The following is a 22,855-nucleotide window of genomic DNA, read 5'->3' on the forward strand; positions in this document are numbered from 1 at the left end:
TTTTTACTTCGAAAGTTTCAATTTTTTTTTTTCATTTGAAAGGTCTCTGTAATTATTTCACAATATTTCTTCCTCTGCAAAAACGTGGAAGATTGAATAGGTCAAATAATTTATTTAATATTATTAATTAATATTATAGTGGATAGTGGTGTGGAACTATAATCTATGGTTATTATTTTGACATTTGTTTTTTCATCATTCCTCTTTAAATTGCGGAGCTGTGGTATATTTTGTTATAAATTTGAGTATTTCCATAGATGAGAATGTTAATTATAAATTTGCAGTCCTAAAAGCATTTTCTTCATAAAGGTACCTTTTATGCACAACCAACAATGCACAACCCTTGTTGGCACAACCAAAGACGCTGCAGTCAGGCAGGCCCCTATAAGGATAAGGTATGGCTTTTAAAATTTAGAATTCTTGTTTATAGAAGGTGCTCGGCAAGGATCTTCTATTATAATTATTCTTTTGTAATAATTTTATAAATGAAAGATCCTTGGTGCTCGGGATATAATTATCCCTTATAAGGCTTATTTTCCCGTGCGTTACGGGCAACACGCATGCCCACAGCAGGTAAACTTCTTGGACGTGAGTTAGGTTTGGTTATGTTTCCCACCGCTAGGTGGTTTGTAGTGCATTTGAATAATAATTAGAGGATTGGTTGAGACGCCATTTTTGGTTCCAGCACCCAAGGCTGCTCAGCGTTGATGTGAACCCAAAATATGGCGTGTTGTCTCGACCAATTCAGCCGCTTATATGTCCATAGACCATGCGACCATAGGGATGAAAATAAGGAAAATAACACCCTTGTGTCCCTTGTTTGTAAGGTAAAGATCGGTAAGGATCATATTTTTCTAATTCCTGGTGCTACTTTAAGATAGTAGAATAATATAATTCCAATTCTGCTATCTTTATAGTGCTGCTCCCGTTTCATGTCAGGCAAGGGACAGATCTCGGCGGCCGGCACACTGTTCAACCGGCGGTTCGTCTCATTGGGTCTCGTAAAAAGAGAAACTTAGTCTCACTCTCTGTCTTCCTCATGTAATGAAAGATTGAGAAAATAACAGTGAAGAAATTAAGACAAGATGATCACCATTAAAAAAATTATCATCAACCACATTAACAATCATGCAAAATTTTTGGTAAGAATTATTACACATTTTTTGGTGGATGTATGATGTAATCTGGCCCCTCTCATTTTACGTACGATTCATAAATTCATTGCTGCACTTTCTGGCCCCTGCATATTAACTGTAATTTTATTTTTTTTTAAATAATATAATTATGGACCCTCTGATGCAAAACAACTCTTCAATTGCATAGATGAGAGACCATCAGAAATTTGACAAAAATAGAATAATTGCAAAACTATGTTTTTAATAATTATGCTGTCTTATTTTTTATTTACATAGACCTGCATGTATTACCTAATTTTTTTTATATAATGGAAAATGATGAAGGGCCAGAATTTCAAGTCTACAAACAACATTTATGTGTTCTTATCACAGTCTTATAATATTTATTTTTATCCCAGCGAGGTTGCTCAAGAAAATTCTCAAGCCACTCGAAATTCGCCGAGCACAAGGACCTGGCACACATCAGAAATATTGGAATTTCGGCTCATATTGACTCCGGAAAAACCACCCTCACCGAGAGAATTTTATTTTACACAGGCAGAATTTCTGAAATGCATGAGGTAGCATTCTTATTTATTCACTCTTATTCTCCATAAAATCCTGTGCGTGTGTAGGTCCGGGGCAAGGACAATGTGGGTGCTGTGATGGACTCGATGGAACTAGAGCGGCAGAGAGGAATCACAATCCAGTCGGCAGCAACCTACACCCTGTGGAGAAACCACAACATCAACATCATCGACACACCTGGTTATAACCATATCATTTGAATAGTAGAAAGAGCTTAATTTTATCTACAGGCCACGTTGACTTTACCGTCGAGGTTGAACGCGCCCTGCGTGTACTGGACGGGGCTGTCCTGGTTTTGTGCGCCGTTGGTGGGGTCCAGAGCCAAACCCTGACGGTGAACAGACAGATGAAGAGGTACAGTGTGCCTTGCTTAGCGTTCATTAACAAACTGGATAGGATGAATGCGAATCCAGATAGAGTTTTGCAGCAAATGAGGTATTCAAATAAAGTTAATTACTGAGAATTAGTATTTTCAATAAATAATTAAAAAATGCAGGACAAAGTTGAACCACAATGCAGCATTTTTACAAATTCCCATTGGCTTGGAAGGAGATCTCAGCGGAGTTATTGACCTAATCAAGCAAAGGGCATTGTACTTTGAAGGTGATCATGGGTAAGAGGCACTATATTTTATCTAATAGAGAAAAAACTTACTCTTAAATTTAAAGGGAAAAAATAGAGGAAAAAGAAATTCCACCGTTCATGAGGGCAGAAGCTGAAGAAAGGCGCCACGAGCTCATCGAGCATTTGTCGAATGCTGACGAAACCCTGGGAATGATGTATTTAGGTATTTAACTCTTTTTTACTAAATTTGGTGCTACAAAAAAGTAGTGGTTTAATATTACGTAAAATTTAAAGTATTTGTAATCAGTTAAAAAATTTAAGGTAAAAAAATCCAATTTGCATAAAATAATTAAGCCATGGTGCGACAGATTATTAGAATTGTTCAAAAAGCACAAACATTTGTGTTTTTAATTGAATAAATTAATTTGGAATTTAATTACATTTTAGAGGAGAAAACTCCCACAGAAGCTGATATTGTGGCTGCTGTCAGAAGGGCATGTATTGCTCGGACCTTCACTCCAGTCATGGTAGGCAGTGCTCTTAAAAACAAAGGAGTGCAGCCCTTGCTGGACGGGGTGCTGCAGTATTTGCCTTGCCCAAGTGAAGTTGACAATTTTGCTTTCATTCAAAAGCAAGGGTATTGTTTCCATTTATTTCCACATCCTCACTTTGTTATTTTAATCCTCTTGTAGAGAAGAGCCGGAGAAGATTGTGTTAAGTCCTGCAAGAAACAGCAACAACCCCTTTGTCGCTCTGGCCTTTAAACTTGAAGCTGGGCGGTTTGGGCAGCTGACCTACATGAGATGCTACCAGGGCTGTCTGAAAAAAGGAGACAATATTTTCAATGTGCGCACCCAGAGGAAGGTCAAAGTAGCCCGACTTGTTCGACTGCACTCGGAAAATATGGAGGACGTCAATGAGGTCTACGCTGGTGACATCTTTGCACTTTTTGGTGTTGACTGTGCCAGCGGAGACACTTTTGTTGTGGACAAAAATCTAAATCTTGCTATGGTAAGTTTCAAACTTGGTGCTGAGGGAAATGCATGTAATTCCAAATTTCAGGAGTCAATTTTTGTGCCTGACCCAGTGGTATCGATGTCGATCAAGCCCGGCAATAATAAGGATAGGGACAACTTCAGCAAAGCTGTAGCAAGGTTTACGAAAGAAGATCCAACCTTCCGATTCCACTATGATCCAGACAACAAGGAAACCATTGTTTCTGGCATGGGTGAACTCCATTTGGAAATTTATGCTCAGGTTAGGAATTTTCCCTCAATTACAAAAATAATTTAGGGGGTGCATCCTAATTACTCCCACTCAGTTTAATTTATTCTCTTTCCACAAGTCATGTAAGAAATGGAAAATTCACTAGGAAAGGCGCAGTTTTGGTCCAAAAGTACTGTTTCAAAATTAAACATACTCACCATAAATTGGAAAAAAAATTATTTTTCAAGCGTCACATAATTCTTTACATACAATTTTGAACTGGGTAACCCAACAACTTTTTTAATGCAGCTGGCAGGGAATTCCACTGATTATCGATTCTGAAAGAAAAACTTAATCGCACATAATTTCTTTAACATATATGGTGCTGAAGAGAATACTTACAATAACTTCATTCTTACAGCGTATGGAGCGTGAGTACGGCTGTCCTGTGATCCTTGGTAGGCCAAAGGTGTCCTTTAGAGAAACTTTGGTGTCTGCAAAGGAATTTGACTACCTTCACAAGAAGCAGTCTGGTGGTTCAGGTCAATTTGGAAGAGTCTCCGGAATACTTGAAGTACCTTAATTTTAAATTGACTTTAGTGTTGATTTATCTGACTTAATTTTTAATCCTTTAACAGCCACTGCCACCAAGTCAGAACACTGTGGTTGAATTTTCTGATGAGACGACGGGAACGAATGTTCCGAAGCAATTTATTCCAGGCATTGAACGAGGTTTTCTGCAAATGTGTGAAAAAGGTTTGTTTTGATTAATTATTTACATTATTTGTAATTCATATAGCTAAAAAATTCAGACCCATTCACAAAAATTTAATGTCTTTTTTTTTTTTGAAAAAAAAATCATTTTTTATTTATTATTATCTGAACATTAAAAAACTACTTCAAATTTTTACTATTGCTACGTGCAAAGCGGTGCAATGTATGCCCTGCCCTATAGTTATCCCAAAATAATTTACTATGATGAATATTTTAAAATGAAACTTCATACATTTTGCTTTAGGCTTGCTGTCTGGTCACAAAATATCTGGCGTCCGGTTTAGATTGCTTGACGGCGCTCACCACGTTGTCGACTCTAGCGAACACTCATTCTTCCTTGCTGCTCAGGGTGCCATGAGAGACTGCAAGTTTTGATTTTAGATAATTTGACTTTGGTTTTTACTATTAATTATTTTTAGTATTTTCGGATGGTGTTTGGCAAATTCTGGAGCCCATTATGTCTGTGGAAATCACTGGCCCGGAGGAATTCCAAAGCAATGTCATGGGCCAGTTGAACAAAAGGCATGCTATTCTCACTGGCACTGATAAACACGAAGATTGGTTTTCTATTTTTGCCGAGGTTAATTTATATGAGTGAATTATAAATTAGAAATTGATGAAAATTTGTGCAGATTCCATTGAATGAGATGTTTGGTTACTCATCTGAATTGAGGTCATCAACTCAAGGAAAAGGAGAGTTTAGCATGGAGTACTCAAGGTACGCACCCACTTTGCCTGAAACCCAGCAGGCACTGATTGCGCAGTACCAACAAGAAATGCAAGGGCCCTCAGCGCAGGCCAAGAAGAAAAAGAATTAATGATGCATTGTGAACCATTAAGATGAACCTCTCAGTTCCGAAAAAATTGGCTCGTAGTGGTGGTTTACAACAATAAAATTTGATTTTTATGTGATAATCAATTTTATCCAAATCAGATGACCCTTGAACCATGCCCATAGTGGGTGGAATTCATTTATAATAATAAATATAATAAAAACTTGTTTAAATTGAACTCCTGGCACCTGCAATTTTTGTCCGGTCTCTTGCAATAATTCTTACACATTAAATACATAATAATTACACATTAAAGGGATGTAATTGGAGATATTAAATTATTATTTTTTTTTTCATGTCAATAAATTGCATTAATTTTAGTGAAATTTGGAATTTATCAAATAATTACAAGTAATAAATTTTCCGAAATTTTCAAACTTGAACGTTCAGATTGGATATTGCAATTTGTATTCTTTCCCCACATCAAAAATTATTTATATGAGTAAGAAAAAAAAATTTATACTCACTATCTGACTTAATTATCAAGACTCATCTCATAAATTCTAGCATTTTAACATTTTTGATGAACAAAAATGCAACGTCCGCAATGATAAGATAATTAATATTATATAATTATTATAAATTTCAAATAATATTGAACTAATTAGTAATAAAATTAATGTACCACTGGGAATTATCTGCCCAAATACATCATCCACAAATTCAATTAATAATTTTCCATCCGTATAATATGAAATATGACCTTATACAAACCAATACTATAAAATTTATGTGGAGGTGGTTCTTTTATTTTTACCGCTCTCAGCACCACCCTCTGCGCACAGACTGCGCATGTGTAGAATCGCGCGGCAAATGAACATTAAACATGTGATCTGACAAAAAGCAAAACACCTTAGACACTAGAAATCGAAATCTTCATCTGCACCTGGTCTTAAAGTCAGTAGAGTAGAAGACGAAAGATTATTTTTGCTTCTTCTTTTTGCAAGTTGACAGTCAACTTTTTCCCCGAAACCTCAAGTTAATTTAGGTATTATGGCGGCTTTGGAAGAAAATGAAGACTTTAAACAAGAAACATTGGTCGACATTCTGCCTCTTTATTACAACAGACTTTTCCCCTGCGAAAGCTTCATCAAATGGCTCGCTTACGGCAAAGGTACACATCTTATTATCGACAAATTTTAATGAGTTAAATTTAATTAAATTATATGTGTAGATCATTTTTTTTCTATTACATTATTTTCATGTGTTTATGTTTTAAAATTTTTTATTTAGATGACGATCTTGAGAAAAGAGAGTTTTCATTCACATTGGATGGGGACGTTTATTTGCGCTTCTTGTGCTTCAAGGATGCCGTCGAATTCAAAGAGGAGCTGAAAAGAAAGAAGCCAATTAAAATTGATATTGGTGCAGTCTACAGTAATTCGTAAGTTACACCAATTTGGAAATTTGGCACTCAATTTTACTTTTTTAATTCCAGGCTGAAGGATAAAAGAATAACACAGAAAACTCCAATTGAGAGAGAATTAGTCGTTGATATTGATTTGACGGATTACGATGATGTCCGAACGTGCTGCAAGGAAGCCCGTGTTTGCAACAAATGCTGGAAGTTCATGGTAGTGGCTGTCAAATGCTTGGACGCGGCCCTCAGAGGTATTAATTTTAATTAGACGCTCCACCAAGTTCTTAATAATTATGAACAATAAAATAGATGATTTTGGCTTCAACCACCTGCTCTGGGTTTTCTCCGGCCGCCGTGGAATCCATTGTTGGGTGTGCGACGAGGAAGCACGGGTCTTGTCCGCTTGGGAGAGAGGCTGTGTTGCACAGTACCTGTCCTTACTTCACTCTGACACAAAATCTACAAGGCGAATTAGTTTGAATAGTGAGAGACTCGACCCTCCTTCCTCGTAATATTTACTAGATTTTATTTTATGCGTCCCTAACTTTGACCTTCAATTGCAGACGAGCTGTGGACATTGTCAAAACGCACTTCAAAGAAATTATTTTGGATGAGCAAGATGTACTTGAAACGCCAAAAGGTGTTCAGTACCTCTTGGACTTGGTGCCTGATGATAATTTGCGACAGAAGTGTGAAAAAGCCATGGAGGATAAGTGCGACTCGGCTGACAAGTGGAAAGCCTTTTGTAAGACTGTCCAGTACCACAATCAAGAGGATGAAAAGGTATTATATATATTTCTTTTTCTTATATATTTGTTGCTTCATGATGCTGCTTCCGATGTGCAAAAATTCTAAAGTTGTCTTATCTTGTATGATCTAATTATAAATAACTTGTATAATATTTTCTTAATTTTTTACAGGTCAAAAAGGGTAGATGGCGCCGAAGTCAAACTACCCTTCTGATTGAGGAAATCATGCTGCACTATTTGTACCCTCGGCTTGACACGCACGTCACCACTGGGTTGAACCACTTGTTGAAAGCGCCCTTTTGCATCCACCCCAAAACTGGATACGTTTGTGTTCCTTTCAACCCAAAGCAAGTGGCAAAGTTTGACCCTTTGGCCGTGCCAAAAATCAAGTAAGTTTTTCGCTTTTACTTTGCCACATAAATGAGAATAATAAATATATTATCAGCATCCTTCTGCAAGAGTTGCGAACATTCGATGAAAATGCAGAGCGTGGTGACGAGTCCAACGTTCGTGAGTACAGAAAGACCAGCATGAACCGTAGCGTTGCTCTTTTCGATGAGTTTGTCTACAAACTTGCCAGGATGAACAATGACCCGATGGAATTTTAATTTGCTCACTTGATAAAAAAAAATCAATCATATTTTTACAAAAAAATCTTAAATTAATTTTATTCAAATCTTAAGATTATTCAACACACTGGCGCACCACTGAAATGGTAAACCGTAGAAACACAGCTGGATAATATATATAAAGCCTTCCGTCTCATCACTTGTGTATTATTTGTAAAAAAATCAGTTCAAAATTGGCACGATCTGCCAGGTCTACTCGCAATTTGATGGCAAAGTTTTGGTGATGACACAATCTCACCGAGGAATACACTAAGCAAGAAAAACTTTTTACGGCTGCCCGCGTAGTGCTCGTACTCTCTGAAATCATTCAGTAAAATCCCATTTTAGAATTTAATTCATATTACAAATATAATCAAAATTACTTGACCACGTCCTCCCAGTCCAGAGCTTTGCTGTGCTTTGAGTACTTGTTGCAAATTTCCTCAAAGAGGCAAACGTCTGGGCCCATCTCGGATACGAGCTGGTGCTCAATGTTGGCAAGGTCAAGATCATCGCTCTGGTACTTGCTATTTCTTAGGTGCTCCCTGAGAAGACTGCCGTCTAAAGTACCTCGGCGAACTCGACCAACGTATGTTTCTGTGGGTGAAAATAAAGATTTTATGAATTAGAAGCTAGAGGAATTGAATTATATATTTTGAAGATTCAATATACTTTTTTCATAATTTATAATTTTTTCCCCAAAAACTGCTATTTTTTATTATTAATTTAATAAGTTAATAAAAAATGGTATTAATGGAGGCTACAGAATATGGGCTTCTTCAGCGCCAAGAAAGTGTTCGCCGAATAATCCCATGTACGTGTTCAGCCACCGCTGAAATCGCACGGCTTTGCCAGCTGCCAACTATTTTTCAGATTATTTTTTTTCATGCCCTATAATAAATAATTATTTCTTTCCAAAATTTGAAAATTAATTAAATTTAAAACAAAATCCTGCATTTTTTTTTTGTATAAACAAATTGACGGCGAGCTGCGCCAGCCACCGCGATAAAGATCAAGCCGCCGCTGTCGATTAAATTTGCCTTCATAAATAATAAAAACGATGAAAAATTAATTTTTAACAGAAACATAATTGAGCCTTTATGCTTTAGCTCATCTTTTTAATAACTTATTACTTGTCAAGGAAAATCTGCATTTCCTTGGGCTCAATAAGAATTACTTTCGAGTCATGCAGCAGAGCGCGAACACCCCGCTTGAGAGCGCAGTTGTGCATAGCGCGCTGCTCTCGTCAAATTCACTTTCTTCCGATCACCTTGGCACAAATGGCGCGGCCGAGAAAGTTTTCGTGGATCGCCTTTTCCTAATCGCACCAATGCCGAAAGTGCGTTGGCACTTTCTCATCCTAGCTGCGATCGAGTTATACTAAATTACGTGTAGTGTGCACGTAACAACGCGGCACGCGCAGCGTCATTAAAACCACTGTTAACATCTTTGCGAATAAATTCTCCGCGCCGCTCTCGTCAGAGTGGTTTCCGCGATTCTTGCAAGCTACTAAAACGTTTTCTATACAATTTTAGCTGATTTTATTTAAATTGTTGATAACATCTCATGAATGGTTTCTACTGTTTTATTGCAAATCTCATGATAAGCGTCTGTGGTATTTAATTTGATTTATTTTGGAAATTCCTTCTTCAAACAATGAAAGAGCATATTTGAAATTACAGCTAATAAATGATCATTGTCAAATGAACTCTCTAAATGAATCTATTGTGGCAGCAACTCTAAAGGCACAGGCCGGAAAGACTTTGCATCGACTTGATGACCCTCAAATCTGCCTAAAAAAAACTATTATTAACTCCTTTTTTTTCACTCGAGGCTTTTTTTATTTGATTGGAAATGGGAATAATTTTCTTCACCCTGTAATGCCCTAACTGATTAAGTTGCCTAGCTAAATTGAAACCGTGTGTCGGCGTAAATATGATTTCAATAACGTTTCACGTTTTTTTGTAAGCTAAAAAATGTATTAAAAAGAGAACCTTGAAGACGCTGAGAATAAAAGCGCTTTTTACTACTGTGCTTGATTTGTATTTGAGGACACTTTTTTGGCGCATACATTCTTCACGGTCTCAATGGATCGGCATTTTTTTTTTTAGTATAAGTCGAATTGAATGAATGTCCGCCACTCTCCCGCCTCCAACTTTTCTTTGTTTGTTAGTTTTATTTGCACTCTCTCATTTCCTTTCTGACAAACCACTGCTTTGTATAGATTTGACGTTGAGTTAAAAAAAGTATTTGCTTGAACTCTTTTTTTTTAACTATGAAAACTGTCCGGTCCATAAAATGCATATGATTTTTAATACTGTTTATGCTATATAAAGAGGAATTATTTTAAATTATTATTTTTTATTCTGCTCAAAGTCATTAAAAATAATATGAGCACAATTAGCAAATGTCTCTGACATTGAAAAAGAGACACGGCCGCCGCGTGACTGTGAAAAGAATCTTCTCTTTCTCTTTGCCTCAATTTTCCTCTTCTTCATTTTCACACACGCGCGTGATAGAAATCATACTTGAGGCAGCTTTTACATTAATTATGTGCGTATCCAATTATCCATGAAAGTGTTTTTAATTGAGATTAAAGCTGTCTATTTAAAAAAAAATCGTGAAATCTCCGTTTGTATATTAACAGCCAGAGATTTTTGCAATTATGCATTTTTTTAAATTGAATTTCATTACTGTTTTTGAGATTATCAAAAAGTTGTATTATTTTATTATAAAGCCGTGGCAAACTCATAAGAATTTAACTCCTAGTAACACGTTTAAACCAGAACACACCTACATAGTCGTAATTCCGCTTATATTGCGAGCTTTAAACAAGATCTTATGAGTAATAAATAACACTTTCACTTGCATTGCCGACGATTCAAGACTTCAATTCAATTTACGGCTTATGCAACTGGAAAACACATCTTACGTATGGTCCATTTACTACTTTAGGAACATTTCATTTGTTTAAAACTAATTAGAGATTTGTTATCCAATATATTTCAAAAAATTTTGTCATTTTTTATTGACTTGAGAATAGTAAAGGAGACAAAATATAATTTATATAGCGCATACCTTTAGCAAAGTCAGCGATCAAATACTACAAGTGACTACAAGGATGAAATGAAATGTTAATACCGAGATTTAAATTTTTGTTTAAAAACGTTTGGGTGCTCCAATCTTGCTCATGATCATGAAATATAGGAAAGCAGTTTATTTTTATCAAAGACAATTTTTCACAAGGAAAAAAGCTCGTTTTTCTTCACTTAAATTGAGTGGATTTTATTGAAAATTAATTTATTTTGATGGTGTGTATTAAAAATATTTAATCACGCAATTTTAACTATCGCAGTGTAGAACTATGGAGATGCCGAGATGCTTCTTCATAAAGAGTTTTCTTAAATATTTAGCTCGCAAGGTGTGCGACGTTTCTTTATTGGTGCGGCGTTTCACTTTTTTGGCAGAATATATTATGTAGAAAATGAGAAGATATGAACATCAAAATTTCATCAATAATAATACTATAGTATCTGGTCATTTTTTTAAGTTTTCTCATTTTTTGTTTTTAATTGAGTAATAAGCAATAATAATAATGGAATAAAGGTTGAATATTCAAGCTGCAATAATAATGCAGTTATTCCCACGATTCAAAGAATCTCGATTGGATATATATAATGCGCTGGTTGATTGCAAAATTGAAAAGTAAAACTTATTTCCTCACTTGGATTGAGAGAGTACGTCAGTTTCTTCAGGAAGTTGGCGAATTTCACTGCCATGATGATGACCGGGAAGCCGACAAGTTGCACAGGTAGGGTGAATGCAGGTTCTACAGGGCTGACGTCGTTCTCACCCTGCGGTGCCGCCTCGAGCAGTGCAGAGAGCGTCAGCAGGGCCACCACGGCCAGCAGCAGAGGCTTCATGATCTCGGTTGTGTGGAATGCGTTAAGGTGCAAGAGCGGCGTGCAACTGCTGAGCAAGTGAAAGTGCTCTTGGCTGTCTCAGGTCTAGTCCCCTCCTGGAGTCTGATATAATATTGCGGCGCTGAGATGCTTATTCAAGTCAGGTAGGCAATGCGAAATATGAAAGCTTCCAGCGTAGATGATGGGTGCAGTCTTAACCGATCAAACGCTTTACAATTATTATTTACACGGGTTGAATTGAAATAAAATAATGACTTTTTTATCTTGTAATAAAATTTAATTCTTTCTCAAAGTGTTTCATCTTAAAATCAAAGAAAAAAAGGATGCATGAATCTTAATAAAAAAGTACTTCCACTTTACTCTGCTTCTGCTTCCGTCTTAATTTTCTTCTTTTTCTTCTTCTTTTTCTCCGAAGAAGGTTCTTCAACAACCTCATCTTCTATGGCTTCTGCTTCTACCACAGATTTTTTCTTTTTCTTCTTCTTCTCCTTTGGCGACGAAGTTTCTTCGTCATTTCCATTTCCTATGCTCTCCCGAGCGCGCTTTGCTGGTGCGTCGCTCATTTCGGACTTCACACTAAAAAAAGGGGTTTGTTATAGAATTTTTTAAATTACATTTAAGACAGCATACTTAACGTCCTGGTAGCTCTGAGAAAGGTAATTAGGTGGAGTTTTGTCGTTAGGCTTTCCATACTGGTCCAGCAGCCCCTGCTTGATCATCTGCTTCTTCATTAGGGCCTTGGGACCAAGACCCCATTTACGGGGGTACGTGTCCCTCTCCATGATCACCCTCTTAATTTTTGCTACCGATCCATGGTCACATGACATCATGGTGCTTGACGTCATGAGGGCAATACCTGATATGAAAACAAATATTTAAATGCCCTTATATTATTAAGTTAATAATGCAGCCCAATTGTAAAAAAATATCTATACTTGGGGCGTAAATTACATTTTAAATTTTCAATATTAAAGATTTGTCATTAATAAATTTTGCTCCAATTGTTTTGCTCGAATAGCGCCAAATGTGAACAAATTACCTAAGCAAACAGCTTCTCCCTTGGTGGTAATAACCACTATTTCTTCATTCATCTCGATTCCATCATCATACCTAAGCACACCTGGCAGCATAATTTTTGCTCCATAACACACGGCATTAATCTAGATTAAAAAATAAATGTTAGGTTGATAGGATTATTGATTTGCTATAAAACCTCACAGCACTATCTTTTAAGACGATCCGCTTGTGTTTGACCAAGAGTCCTTCCAAAGGGTGAATCACTCTTCGTAGATAACTCTCGTCTTTGGCGTTGTCATAGAGCCACTGCGCGTCAAGGACATCATGCATTGAGCTCAAACCCTCATTTTCCCCTTGATTTCCTAATTTAAACAAAGAAATATTAGCATTATTAATTTTGATCGGATTTATTATATTTTTATTGAAAATTATTATTATTATGTTCCACGAAAATTTTTATAAAATAATTAAATTTTCCCAAACCTTAAAACACTTAAAAGAAGGTAAACGAAAATTGAATAATCTCTCATAATTTTAATAAAATTTATTGAAAATAGTTTTTAATGTCTTCAAGACATATTTTTCTTAAAAATAATTTAATTAAGCTTTTTTTTTAATTGACATACACTTTTAAATGACTTTTCCAAAAATATTAAAAATATTAACAGCACGATTAGAAATGCTGAGTATAGTTTTACCTGATCGGACTCTCCTGAGTTCATCCATCTGTCCGCCAACACCAAGCACCAGTCCAAGGTGGACACACAGTGTTCGGACATAAGTTCCGGCCTCACAGCTGACCCAGAAGATGCCCAGGTTCTGCTTCGTGTCATACTCGACCAGTTTGCTTTCGTAAATGGTCCTGACCCGTAACTGTCTCTTGACCGCCGAAATGAGCGGCGGCCTCTGGAAAAGGGCGCCCCGCAACTTCTCAAGGCCGCGGGAAACGAGACCAACTTCGCCATCGCTTCCAGGAGCAACCAAGCTGTTCTTCGAGCCTGGTGCACTGTGCAAACGGAAGATGCACACGTACTCCTTGCCGGCGCTCTGCTGAGACTTGACCAGGCGAGTGGCTCGGGAAATGCAAACGATCAGGCAACCTAACGATCGCAATTAGAGACAGGAAGATCATGTTTTACATTTATTTGTTACCCGAGACTTTAGGATCAAGGGTGCCGGAATGTCCAGTTTTGTCAACCCTGAGGATTCTTTTGATCCAGGCAACCACTTCGTGAGAACTAGGGTTGCTTGGTTTGTCTAAATTAATGTAGCCACCCTTCACGTAATCCTCAATGCTTCTTTTTAGTGGCGAAGAACCAAACGGAAGAGGAGTGAAATGTGCTGTCCGAACGTTCATTCGATCGAAATTCTAAAAATTTGATACTATATGATTAAAACACTGGCTTTTTGTAAAATATAATAGGTTTATTTATTCTCCATTTATTTTGATCATTGTTATTTGAAAAAAAAACTGCATATGTACATACATTTGAATACATACATATCCTGATATCCAGGAAAAAAGTTTGTAGCGTTTTGGAATTTTTTTTTATTATAAATGCAGATTGGAAAATAAATAAACCCAACACCGAAATTTCAAAGAATGAATTATATTTACCTTTAGCAACAAGGGCCATTGCGAGGAATCAATCGCCGGCGGCTTACTGTCGGAAGACTCGAGTTTGAACTCACATTGGGCATGTACCTCGCCCAGGGTTTTGAACCTGCCCTCCTTGGACTTTTTCTTTTTCACTGCAAAAGTAAGACTGCTGGTGAGATCATGCGAAATTGCAACAAGAAACGCTTAATACAGGTTGCGACGCAACGTCATTTTGGAAGGCACAAAATCAGCGATTAAAGAGATTGATTTACTTTTTAATTTATTGAACATATTAAGAATTAAGAACGGAAAGTCTCGTATTTTGAATACGATCTTAGATTCGGAGGCGAGTAAACGAAATTGTGTAAAATTACCTTTTTCTTCCATGTCTGCGATTTTTAGGCTTGTTGTGTCTGCACGTGGTTTTACCAGCAGCAAAGCAACACAATCAACACACAAAAAGCATCATGAGCGCAAACGCATGTTGCCGTGCAGGACCGGAAGTTTCTGGTGGGCGGCGACGGCGGCGCCATTTTCTTTCTGCCTATCGTCCACAGATGTCACCACAGTCGTAATAAGTCGAAGGCCATCTTGGAAAACACCCACATGACATCATCTGTTATTCTAAAAAATTAATTAAGTATTTTATTGTTTGATTTCTTTGGTACTTTACGGTCTGAGGCTGAAGAAAGCAAGTCTATTTCGGATCAAATTATAACACAAAAATGGTGTGGGGATTCGTTACTTGCGGCCCTAATGAAGCGCTCGTCGTCTCGGGTAAGCAAAATTCGATCAAAACTTAATTCAGTCACACCCACAAGTAAAAAAATAGAATAAATAAATGGTAATTATAACGAAGTACGTATTTATTTTATCGTAAAGACCGATGAAATAATTTGAAACCGATATTCGACCATTAATATTGAGTCGTTTTTGTCAAAAGGTTTCTATAAAACCGGAGACTTAATTTGAATTTGAAAACGAGAGCGAGAGTTTTCATTATCCGGTGCATTCTATCAAATTTATGTTCCGTGTTTAAAATAAATTGGGGAGTGCCTCTTCTGCATTCTGCATCCTGCACCACTAATAAAGGGCGGACCAGTCCAGACTTGGTTTTCGACCATAAAAGAAAAAAATGAAATTTGTACACAGAAAAAAATTTAAACTATATATGTATTATAACGCTATACAGTACATACATGTGGATATGAATAATAAAAGATAATTGGCTCTTTTTGTGAAAAACACTTTATAATACTTTTCTTTTCCCCAGGATGTTGCTACAGCAAGCCATTGCTGGTTCCTGGAGGTCGAGCATTTGTTTGGCCAGCAATTCAAGACGTACAAAGGTATAAAATATTTTTTATTTTCATAAGATCAAAATATTTTATAATTTTGTTACTTTTTGTTTTAGGATATCTTTGAATACAATGACACTGCAAGTAGAAAGTCCCACTGTCTACACAAGCCAAGGAGTTCCAATCTCAGTCACCGGAATCGCGCAGGTATTTAAGATTATTTTGAGTTATATGGCACTCGAGGACTTTTTTTTGTATATCGCTCATCAAACAGGGTTGCAAATTGTGACTGAAGCTGGCGATAAGTTTTTGAATGAAAAAAATCTAAAAGTATTTTTACTCCATCGTGGTTATTGTTTAATTTTTTACTAATAATCAAATAAATTTAAAGGTGAAGATCCAAGGCCAGAACGAAGAAATGCTTTTGGCAGCTTGCGAGCAATTTTTGGGAAAGCCAGAGTTGGAGATCCAGCAAATTGCCTTGGTGACTCTGGAGGGACACCAGAGAGCTATCATGGGTTCAATGACTGTCGAGGAGATTTACAAAGACCGCAAGAAGTTCAGCAAGCAGGTTTTCGAGGTGGCCTCGTCTGATTTGGTCAACATGGGCATCACTGTCGTTTCGTACACGCTGAAAGACATCCGAGATGAGGAGGTGAATTCTTTTTTCTTTTTAGTATTCTTTGCAGTTACTTAATTATCATGCTAGACACTTTCCCTGTAATGTTCTTCTGTATGCAGACCACCAGTTAATATTTCATTCCTATTCAATTTTAAAGACTTTAGAGGTCCATGTAATTATTGTTGTTTATATCAAGTTAAATACTATTGTTATGAATGCATTCAGTCCTTTGAGCTTGCTAAAATATTTTCTAATTTCATCATTTGCAATCAAGGGAGCAAAGGTGAGTCTTTTACTCTGAGCAGCATGAATTTTACCAATGAATTACACCTTTTTGCCAAAAAATTATTTGGAAATTGCACCAATCTTTTGAATCTTTTATCACAGAATGTCAGTATGGTTTTTCTAAAAAATATTTTCTGAACAAAACGCTATTAGCAAAATAGTTGCATATATTTGTTTGAAGAAATTGCCACTTGAGGAGCAGATCATGGAAGTGAAGGGATTGGGCTTTTTTTCCTCGTTTTAACTCTTTTATGCTGAAGTTTAAAAAAAACGTCTCATGAAATAATAGGACTTTGGGCAAATTATAGCAACTAATTTGTGGGATATAAATTAATATTTGATTAGACTTTTTAATATTAACCTTAACGGAACATTGCAAACGATATTCTACAAACAAGAGTTGTGATTTGCCCCCCTTGACCAAGATCTGTAAAGCCGTTTTTTTAATAAGAACAATTTTTACATTTACAACAAGGAAAAAGCCTGATCGCTTCACCTCCATAGCTTCATATAGTTTGCATATTACCTAAAATTTTGGATAGGAAATTTATTCTCTTATTCATCTCAGGGCTACCTGAAAAGTCTGGGCATGGCAAGAACAGCCGAGGTAAAGAGAGACGCGCGAATTGGTGAAGCAGAGGCTCGCAAGGATGCACAGATCAAGGAGGCCATTGCTGAGGAGGAGCGCATGGCCTCGCGCTTCCTCAACGATACAGAAATTGCAAAGGCGCAGAGGGATTTTGAGCTGAAAAAGGCAGCTTACGACGTAGAGGTGCAGACCAAGAAAGCCGAGGCCGAACTCGCTTACGAACTCCAGGCAGCAAAGACAAAGCAGAGGATCAAGGAAGAACAGATGCAGATCAAAGTAATAAAAATTTATTATGCATGAAATTGACACACTGATTTCAACTAAATTTAATTAAATTGAATTTTTTACCTTTTTACTTCCAGCATGAGAGTATTGGAATTTAATTCTACACTTTTCCTTTAAAATTACTATATATATATTTATAAATAGGTTGTGGAGCGTACGCAAGAAATTGCTGTCCAAGAGCAGGAGATGATGCGTCGCGAGCGCGAATTGGAAGCTACCATTCGCAGGCCAGCTGAGGCTGAGAAGTATCGCCTGGAGAAGCTGGCCGAGGCCAACCGCAACCGCGTCATCCTAGAGGCAGAGGCTGATGCAGAGGCTGTGCGAGTTCGTGGAGAGGCCGAGGCCTTTGCAATTGAAGCTAAGGCGAGAGCCGAGGCTGAGCAGATGGCAAAGAAAGCTGATGCTTGGAAGGAATACAAGGAGGCGGCCATGGTAGACATGCTCCTGGACACCCTGCCCAAGGTCAGATAACTATTAACTATTTAGTTATTACATTTTTTTCCTTCAGAATGAATATTTAAAAAAAATTATCTAATTAGTATCATAAATTTTAATTCCACAGAGCTAAATGCTTAAATTTTACTTTGAGACAATCTTATTTTTTATTAAATCAGTTAGAGGGTATGGAAAATGAATATTTAAAATTTGGGACAAGCCCTGTTTAATTTTAGTAAAATTAGCATAAGTTATCTTTTTATAATTGACTTAGGCTTGATAAAAAAAACTGTTGTGTCCTTTTCTGCAATTGAATAAATTAATAAGTTTATTTAAAATTGAATCCATCTAATTTTCTAGATTGCTGCTGAGGTCGCTGCCCCTCTGTCCCAGGCAAAGAAAGTGACCATGGTATCCTCCGGCAATGGCCAGATCGGCGCCGCTAAGTTGACAGGAGAAGTGCTGGACATCGTCGTTCGCGTGCCCGAATTGGTCAAGAGCATGACTGGTGTAGACATTCTCAAGGTATGTTAGTAGTTAGTGAAAATTGTTATTTTAAACAAGAATTTAACTTCACCTGTCTAGTCAGTCCATGGAGCGTAATCACGTGACCTCGACAATAGTGGCAAGTGGCAGCACCACTTCTCTCAGCGGCAGCCAGCGTCCCTCACCCAACCCTAGATCTGCACCCACTCGCTAACTCATCTAATGGCCGTACAAGTCCTCATCTGATGAGGCCATCATGTCTCTAGTCTAGTTCTGGTCTGTTCTTTATTACCATTTGATACTCATTCACTGAAATTTTGAAAGTCACTCCATGATGGTGCCATTTTTTTTTATCATATTGTAACCCAACAAGCGTGGTGTATTGCATTTTTGCCCCCGTGTGGTTGCTAATTGGTATAGAACCACAAACTTAACGCTGGATTGTCAAAAGCGTTATTGTCACTGTTGTTAAAAATTGTCTAATCTCCAAGTGTGGCCTCACTGGCATCACCCGACTATTGCATTTCTTCTTCGCTTGAATGCTTAAAGCATATCGTCACTGCTGTGTAAAATTGTCGGATCTCTTGAGTGTGGCCTTGCCCAAATATGGCATTGTTTCTTACGGGAAAGTGGAAGGGGAAGATTGGACAATTTTCCGCGACAGTGACGACATATAAAATAATCTGAGCTTTTATGTAGCACCGATATTATAAAATAATTGTGTTTTTACTTGCACACTTTTAGAGAGACACATTGTACGTTGTGTTGATATCCAACCAAAAAGTATAAAAGCGTATTTTATCCATCATGCATTAAACTAAAAAGTGAAAAATATTACTTTGAAGTGTTGGAATAATTATCATATTTTTTCTCAATGTTTTATACCGTCAAGCATTCCTTCCAATATTTAAATTGTAAGGTTTTTCCTCCAATTTGCCAGCTGAAATCTGAATTGGAAACCTGTGTTTATTTATTCTTCTCTGCAAAAAAAAAAGTGCATGTAAAGATAGGCAGGGTGCAGGGTCTTAAATTTTGTGATCGCAGTCAGCAGCATTGTTGTAATCCTGAACTAAACAACAACAAAGTGCACTTGAGATCGCAACCTTCCTATCTCACACTAATTCGAGTACTTTTTTGGTTTGGGAATTTATTTGAAGGCCAGTGGCATATGGCAATATTTATAAAATATAATATTTATAGATTATTATTTTTATTTTATGGTACTAAAAGTGAAATCTGGATCAATTTTTCAATCCTGCCTATCTTTGAGTCAGTGCATGAGTAAAGATAAAAAATTATTTTGGAGTTCAAGAGCCGGAACTTTGTCACGTCAGAAGACCATGGGGATCCAAGGTAGCAAAATTAGGCAACCGGCAAGGCTCTATTTGAAATTGAATGTGCATTTCGGTGCATTTTACGTTTAACCTTGCCTTTCGATTAATGTTTCAAACATTGGAAATGAAGATTCGGGCTTTTCCTCGTTGCAAAAAATTGTTTTTTATTCAAAAACAAACGGCTCTACCAGTTTCGGTCACGGTCTGCGACCCTATTTCATGAGCAACTAATACAATTCTTGTATTAGTCAGCGAGCAGCGCGTTTGCTCATGAAATAGGGTCGCAGACCGTGACCGAAACTGGTAGAGCCGTTTGTTTTTGAATAAAAAACAATTTTTTGCAACGAGGAAAAGCCCGAATCTTCATTTCCATGATCATCTCCTCGAGTGTCAACTTCTTCAAACAAGTTTCAAACATTAAAATGAATTTGTGTTAAAAAGAATAAATACATTAAATGGAGGATGTAATATTTTTTAATGTAAAATACATCTTAGGTATTGCTGGGTATTGCAATTTTCAGTGTAAAGTATTGATTTTTAATGCTGCAAAAGGAAGAGCAACAGTAATTTCATTGCTTTTGCCCTTTTGTTTTATGTATTAAAAATAAACTGTAAAAAAATGACGATTATTTTCTTCCTAAATCATTCCGATAAAACATGTTTGAATTATTAAACATCAATCGAAAAATGCAATTGTAAAAAAATGTGAAATTAGCAAAATATCAAAGGGTAGGTGAAATTTGAGGGCTACATATTTGCATTTTTTTATTATTATTAAAAATGGTGAAATAGGGAAAAAATAAGTAAATGTTAAATATTGAAAGGCACCCTCTGGCGCTTCGAGCCCACACTTTCTCTTCCCACAACACATTGCTCTGCAAAATGCTGCACATTGCAGGAAAGGCAGCCAGCCACCTTTCTTCATTCCTCCGCTCTATTCCGCCTGAAGACACTCCGTCTGCAGTGTCGAATTTGCTTGAAAACTATTCTTTTTTCCATAGTTAGTGCACTGTACGCAGAAGAACCCAACCCCCGCCATTTCACCTACATGCTTTTAATTTTTTTCTCTTTTTTATTGCTATTAATTGAATTTTCAAATGGAACACAAACAATTTATTAAATTGATAAACACGGGCTTTTCATTGAAAACAAAACAAGGACAAGAATTCCATGGTTTAAATAAATTTTAGTCGCCTCGATTGCCCTCTTTCTAATAGTCCATAAATTTATTTCATTATTTTAAACCACCACTACTACTGAAGCCTCTCGCCACTTCGATGTTTGATAGCGGTCTTCATTCCATAGTACCAAGGGCCTATTTTTGTGTTTGTCTCCAAATCTTTGAAAGCATCACAGCCTTCGATGCTGTTTAAAATACCAAATACAGCCAAATCTGACAAGTTCGGTTGTGAGCCACCCATGAATGGAGTTTTCTTTTGGTTCAGCTCCTTGAGCCAAAAGTTGCACTCGTCGTACAAACTAAGGCGCACTTCATTTTTCAAGTTGTGTCTGAAATCATTCAAAAATGTTTTAAGTCACTTGGATTTTGTTTGAATTGTGAGGTTTACCTCTTCTTAAGTTTCTTGCCAATCATCCACATGGCCATGGCCCCTACGTAAATGACTATCAGGCGTTCCCATTTACTAAAATGTTTCTCCCAGTCGCCTACCTAAAATTAAACTTTCAAACGTCTAAATAAGTACATAAATTAAACAAGAACCTCTGAAAACCAGTTAAATGCTTGCAGGGCTTCTTCCTTTGTACGGTAGACATTCGGAGATAGGGTGTGCACCAAAACCTCATCAGCCCACTTTCTCCACTTCCGTTCTTCACTGCCATGATAATAAAATAAATTTATGATATATATAAATAATTTGAGTGATACCTTATGGATTCCTTTGTTTTATCCTTTGGCAGATTTTCTCCAAACATGAGGAAATGCCTATTCAACACTTCACTTTTCACATTCCCTTCGTCGTCTTTATAGTCGATGCTGGGATAGAAACTTAGAGCAGCAGAGAGGCCATCCTTCGGGTTGTGCAAAAATGACGTGAGCACAGAAATGATCACAGAACTGTCATTCATTTGCTAGAATTTAAAAAAAGCGTTACTGAGTGAAATTGAAGGGGGAATTATTGGGAAAAATTGTGAAAGTGTGATTATTTTACAAAATATGTATATACAACAAATTCACATATAAATAAATGGTTTGCTAGTTAATATCTTGCCTGGTAGCCTTCATCAACTTTGGCGAGAAGAATAGGAACTTTCTTGTAAGTGGACCATCTCATTTGTTGTCGCATAACTGGATTGACTTCGATCACATCATAAGAAAAGCCGTGGTAGTCGAGAAAAGCGCGCACCTTACAGCAAAAGGGGCATGTCTGGTACTGGAAGAGGACGAGATGAAGGTTGTGGTTGTCAGTTGGAGACACAATCTAAAAAGAAAAAAAAAATATGCACTTAATTAAATTAAAAAATACACCTTGGAAGAACCAGATCTATGAAGATAAGTTGTCTTTTTTTTTAAGTTAAAAATAACTACTACACCGTAGACATAAAATTATACCCTTCTAGATGGAGGAATGTCAGGTAATTTTTGAAGGATTGCTCCCGTAGATCCAGTGCCCTTGTTTAAAATCGGGATGCGGGCCTGTTGGGTTTGATAAAAAGTGTAGCCGGCTCCCGCAGTCGCGCCTCCGGTAACTCCTATGAAGACGTAGAGCCAAAATTTCTTCCTCGGAGACATGCGGATGGCAGACAACTGTCGACATTGCACCCATGATGGCCCGTGAATTGCAGACTTCGTACGACTACAGTAAGCAGCAGTCAGAGCCCCTGAGCGTAGGAAATGTCGAAAATTTACGCTGAAACTCATGTTGCGCGCAAAGAGGCCTCTTATTGCAGAGCAGCTGAAACATTACATAACATGAAATAATATTCTCTGGTCTGGATTAAATTTAAAGCGGGAAGAGGGCTCGAAAGGCCTGGAAAGGTATATACTTAAGGGTATTACATAAGTCAAGAAGAAGTTACCTTTTTGGTGTTTTTCTCTGTCGTCCAGTTTCAGTTCGCTGCAAATTTGCAAAGATTTAAAAATATACATAAACAGTCAGGTCATATGGGAGGGTGAGAAGTGGGAGAAAACCTCCTTGGATTTAGGGTGCAACCTCCTAGCACACTA

At 37.1% G+C, this 22,855-nt stretch overlaps 6 protein-coding genes across 8 annotated transcripts; 3 read left to right on the forward strand and 3 right to left on the reverse strand.

The window, feature by feature from the left end:
• Positions 1-696: 696 nt before the first annotated feature.
• LOC132201278 (elongation factor G, mitochondrial) lies at positions 697-5,162 on the forward strand. Of its 2 annotated transcripts, none has more exons than XM_059627309.1 (15): positions 697-837; positions 918-1,142; positions 1,535-1,696; positions 1,751-1,883; positions 1,934-2,138; positions 2,200-2,316; positions 2,372-2,490; positions 2,715-2,904; positions 2,960-3,278; positions 3,330-3,524; positions 3,895-4,047; positions 4,112-4,229; positions 4,492-4,611; positions 4,667-4,827; positions 4,880-5,162. In XM_059627309.1, exons 2-15 carry the CDS (start codon positions 1,086-1,088, stop codon positions 5,063-5,065), a joined length of 2,235 nt encoding a protein of 744 aa, XP_059483292.1. In that variant the 5' UTR covers positions 697-837; positions 918-1,085; the 3' UTR covers positions 5,066-5,162. The 2 variants fall into 2 exon arrangements, with proteins under 2 accessions (XP_059483292.1, XP_059483293.1); XM_059627310.1 differs by having other exon boundaries at positions 808-827.
• A 756-nt stretch (positions 5,163-5,918) lies between these two features.
• LOC132200167 (DNA primase small subunit) lies at positions 5,919-8,406 on the forward strand. Its single transcript, XM_059625418.1, has 7 exons — positions 5,919-6,194; positions 6,314-6,464; positions 6,519-6,691; positions 6,750-6,948; positions 7,004-7,223; positions 7,361-7,578; positions 7,635-8,406. Exons 1-7 carry the CDS (start codon positions 6,074-6,076, stop codon positions 7,795-7,797), a joined length of 1,245 nt encoding a protein of 414 aa, XP_059481401.1. The 5' UTR covers positions 5,919-6,073; the 3' UTR covers positions 7,798-8,406.
• On the reverse strand, positions 7,830-11,780 carry LOC132200172 (uncharacterized). The gene is made up of 3 exons (XM_059625427.1): positions 11,522-11,780; positions 8,181-8,394; positions 7,830-8,115 (listed from the first exon to the last, which is right to left on the reverse strand). Exons 1-3 carry the CDS (start codon positions 11,718-11,720, stop codon positions 7,986-7,988), a joined length of 543 nt encoding a protein of 180 aa, XP_059481410.1. The 5' UTR covers positions 11,721-11,780; the 3' UTR covers positions 7,830-7,985.
• A 195-nt stretch (positions 11,781-11,975) lies between these two features.
• LOC132200163 (H/ACA ribonucleoprotein complex subunit 4) lies at positions 11,976-14,864 on the reverse strand. Its single transcript, XM_059625414.1, has 8 exons — positions 14,712-14,864; positions 14,356-14,489; positions 13,890-14,106; positions 13,436-13,837; positions 12,939-13,099; positions 12,760-12,880; positions 12,351-12,576; positions 11,976-12,296 (listed from the first exon to the last, which is right to left on the reverse strand). The coding sequence occupies exons 1-8, from the start codon at positions 14,722-14,724 to the stop codon at positions 12,077-12,079; spliced, it is 1,494 nt and encodes a 497-aa protein (XP_059481397.1). The 5' UTR covers positions 14,725-14,864; the 3' UTR covers positions 11,976-12,076.
• A 43-nt stretch (positions 14,865-14,907) lies between these two features.
• On the forward strand, positions 14,908-20,299 carry LOC132200164 (flotillin-1). 2 transcript variants are annotated; one of them, XM_059625415.1, is made up of 8 exons: positions 14,908-15,114; positions 15,611-15,686; positions 15,752-15,842; positions 16,027-16,290; positions 17,111-17,407; positions 17,561-17,878; positions 18,212-18,376; positions 18,441-20,299. In XM_059625415.1, the coding sequence occupies exons 1-8, from the start codon at positions 15,063-15,065 to the stop codon at positions 18,549-18,551; spliced, it is 1,374 nt and encodes a 457-aa protein (XP_059481398.1). In that variant the 5' UTR covers positions 14,908-15,062; the 3' UTR covers positions 18,552-20,299. The 2 variants fall into 2 exon arrangements, with proteins under 2 accessions (XP_059481398.1, XP_059481399.1); XM_059625416.1 differs by having other exon boundaries at positions 14,909-15,114; positions 18,437-20,299.
• A 111-nt stretch (positions 20,300-20,410) lies between these two features.
• LOC132200168 (prostaglandin E synthase 2) lies at positions 20,411-22,846 on the reverse strand. The gene is made up of 7 exons (XM_059625420.1): positions 22,708-22,846; positions 22,241-22,583; positions 21,900-22,109; positions 21,557-21,759; positions 21,392-21,503; positions 21,240-21,340; positions 20,411-21,180 (listed from the first exon to the last, which is right to left on the reverse strand). Exons 2-7 carry the CDS (start codon positions 22,547-22,549, stop codon positions 20,925-20,927), a joined length of 1,191 nt encoding a protein of 396 aa, XP_059481403.1. The 5' UTR covers positions 22,550-22,583; positions 22,708-22,846; the 3' UTR covers positions 20,411-20,924.
• Positions 22,847-22,855: the final 9 nt, after the last annotated feature.

Source organism: Neocloeon triangulifer, unplaced genomic scaffold, assembly GCF_031216515.1.
Source record: "Neocloeon triangulifer isolate White Clay Creek 2 clone unplaced genomic scaffold, ASM3121651v1 ptg000014l, whole genome shotgun sequence".
NCBI classification, from domain to species: domain Eukaryota; kingdom Metazoa; phylum Arthropoda; class Insecta; order Ephemeroptera; family Baetidae; genus Neocloeon; species Neocloeon triangulifer.

Excerpts from the sequence above, each read along its gene's own strand:
- LOC132200164 (XM_059625415.1), top strand. The coding sequence starts at position 15,063 with ATGGTGTGGGGATTCGTTACTTGCGGCCCTAATGAAGCGCTCGTCGTC. Across the intron at positions 15,115-15,610 it reads TGAAGCGCTCGTCGTCTCGG|GATGTTGCTACAGCAAGCCA; the intron begins GTAAGCAAAATT and ends TCTTTTCCCCAG. Across the intron at positions 16,291-17,110 it reads AAGACATCCGAGATGAGGAG|GGCTACCTGAAAAGTCTGGG; the intron begins GTGAATTCTTTT and ends TATTCATCTCAG.
- LOC132201278 (XM_059627309.1), top strand. The coding sequence starts at position 1,086 with ATGATCACCATTAAAAAAATTATCATCAACCACATTAACAATCATGCA. Across the intron at positions 3,279-3,329 it reads AAAATCTAAATCTTGCTATG|GAGTCAATTTTTGTGCCTGA; the intron begins GTAAGTTTCAAA and ends TCCAAATTTCAG. Across the intron at positions 3,525-3,894 it reads ATTTGGAAATTTATGCTCAG|CGTATGGAGCGTGAGTACGG; the intron begins GTTAGGAATTTT and ends TCATTCTTACAG.
- LOC132200163 (XM_059625414.1), bottom strand. Across the intron at positions 14,107-14,355 it reads AATGGCCCTTGTTGCTAAAG|AATTTCGATCGAATGAACGT; the intron begins GTAAATATAATT and ends TCAAATTTTTAG. Across the intron at positions 13,838-13,889 it reads CCTTGATCCTAAAGTCTCGG|GTTGCCTGATCGTTTGCATT; the intron begins GTAACAAATAAA and ends TGCGATCGTTAG.
- LOC132200167 (XM_059625418.1), top strand. The coding sequence starts at position 6,074 with ATGGCGGCTTTGGAAGAAAATGAAGACTTTAAACAAGAAACATTGGTC. Across the intron at positions 6,949-7,003 it reads AGACTCGACCCTCCTTCCTC|ACGAGCTGTGGACATTGTCA; the intron begins GTAATATTTACT and ends CTTCAATTGCAG. Across the intron at positions 7,224-7,360 it reads ACAATCAAGAGGATGAAAAG|GTCAAAAAGGGTAGATGGCG; the intron begins GTATTATATATA and ends AATTTTTTACAG.
- LOC132200172 (XM_059625427.1), bottom strand. The coding sequence starts at position 11,720 with ATGAAGCCTCTGCTGCTGGCCGTGGTGGCCCTGCTGACGCTCTCTGCA. Across the intron at positions 8,395-11,521 it reads GACGTACTCTCTCAATCCAA|AAACATACGTTGGTCGAGTT; the intron begins GTGAGGAAATAA and ends TTTCACCCACAG. Across the intron at positions 8,116-8,180 it reads GACTGGGAGGACGTGGTCAA|AGAGTACGAGCACTACGCGG; the intron begins GTAATTTTGATT and ends GAATGATTTCAG.
- LOC132200168 (XM_059625420.1), bottom strand. The coding sequence starts at position 22,549 with ATGAGTTTCAGCGTAAATTTTCGACATTTCCTACGCTCAGGGGCTCTG. Across the intron at positions 21,760-21,899 it reads AAGTTGATGAAGGCTACCAG|CAAATGAATGACAGTTCTGT; the intron begins GCAAGATATTAA and ends TTTAAATTCTAG. Across the intron at positions 21,181-21,239 it reads GGCAAGAAACTTAAGAAGAG|ACACAACTTGAAAAATGAAG; the intron begins GTAAACCTCACA and ends GAATGATTTCAG.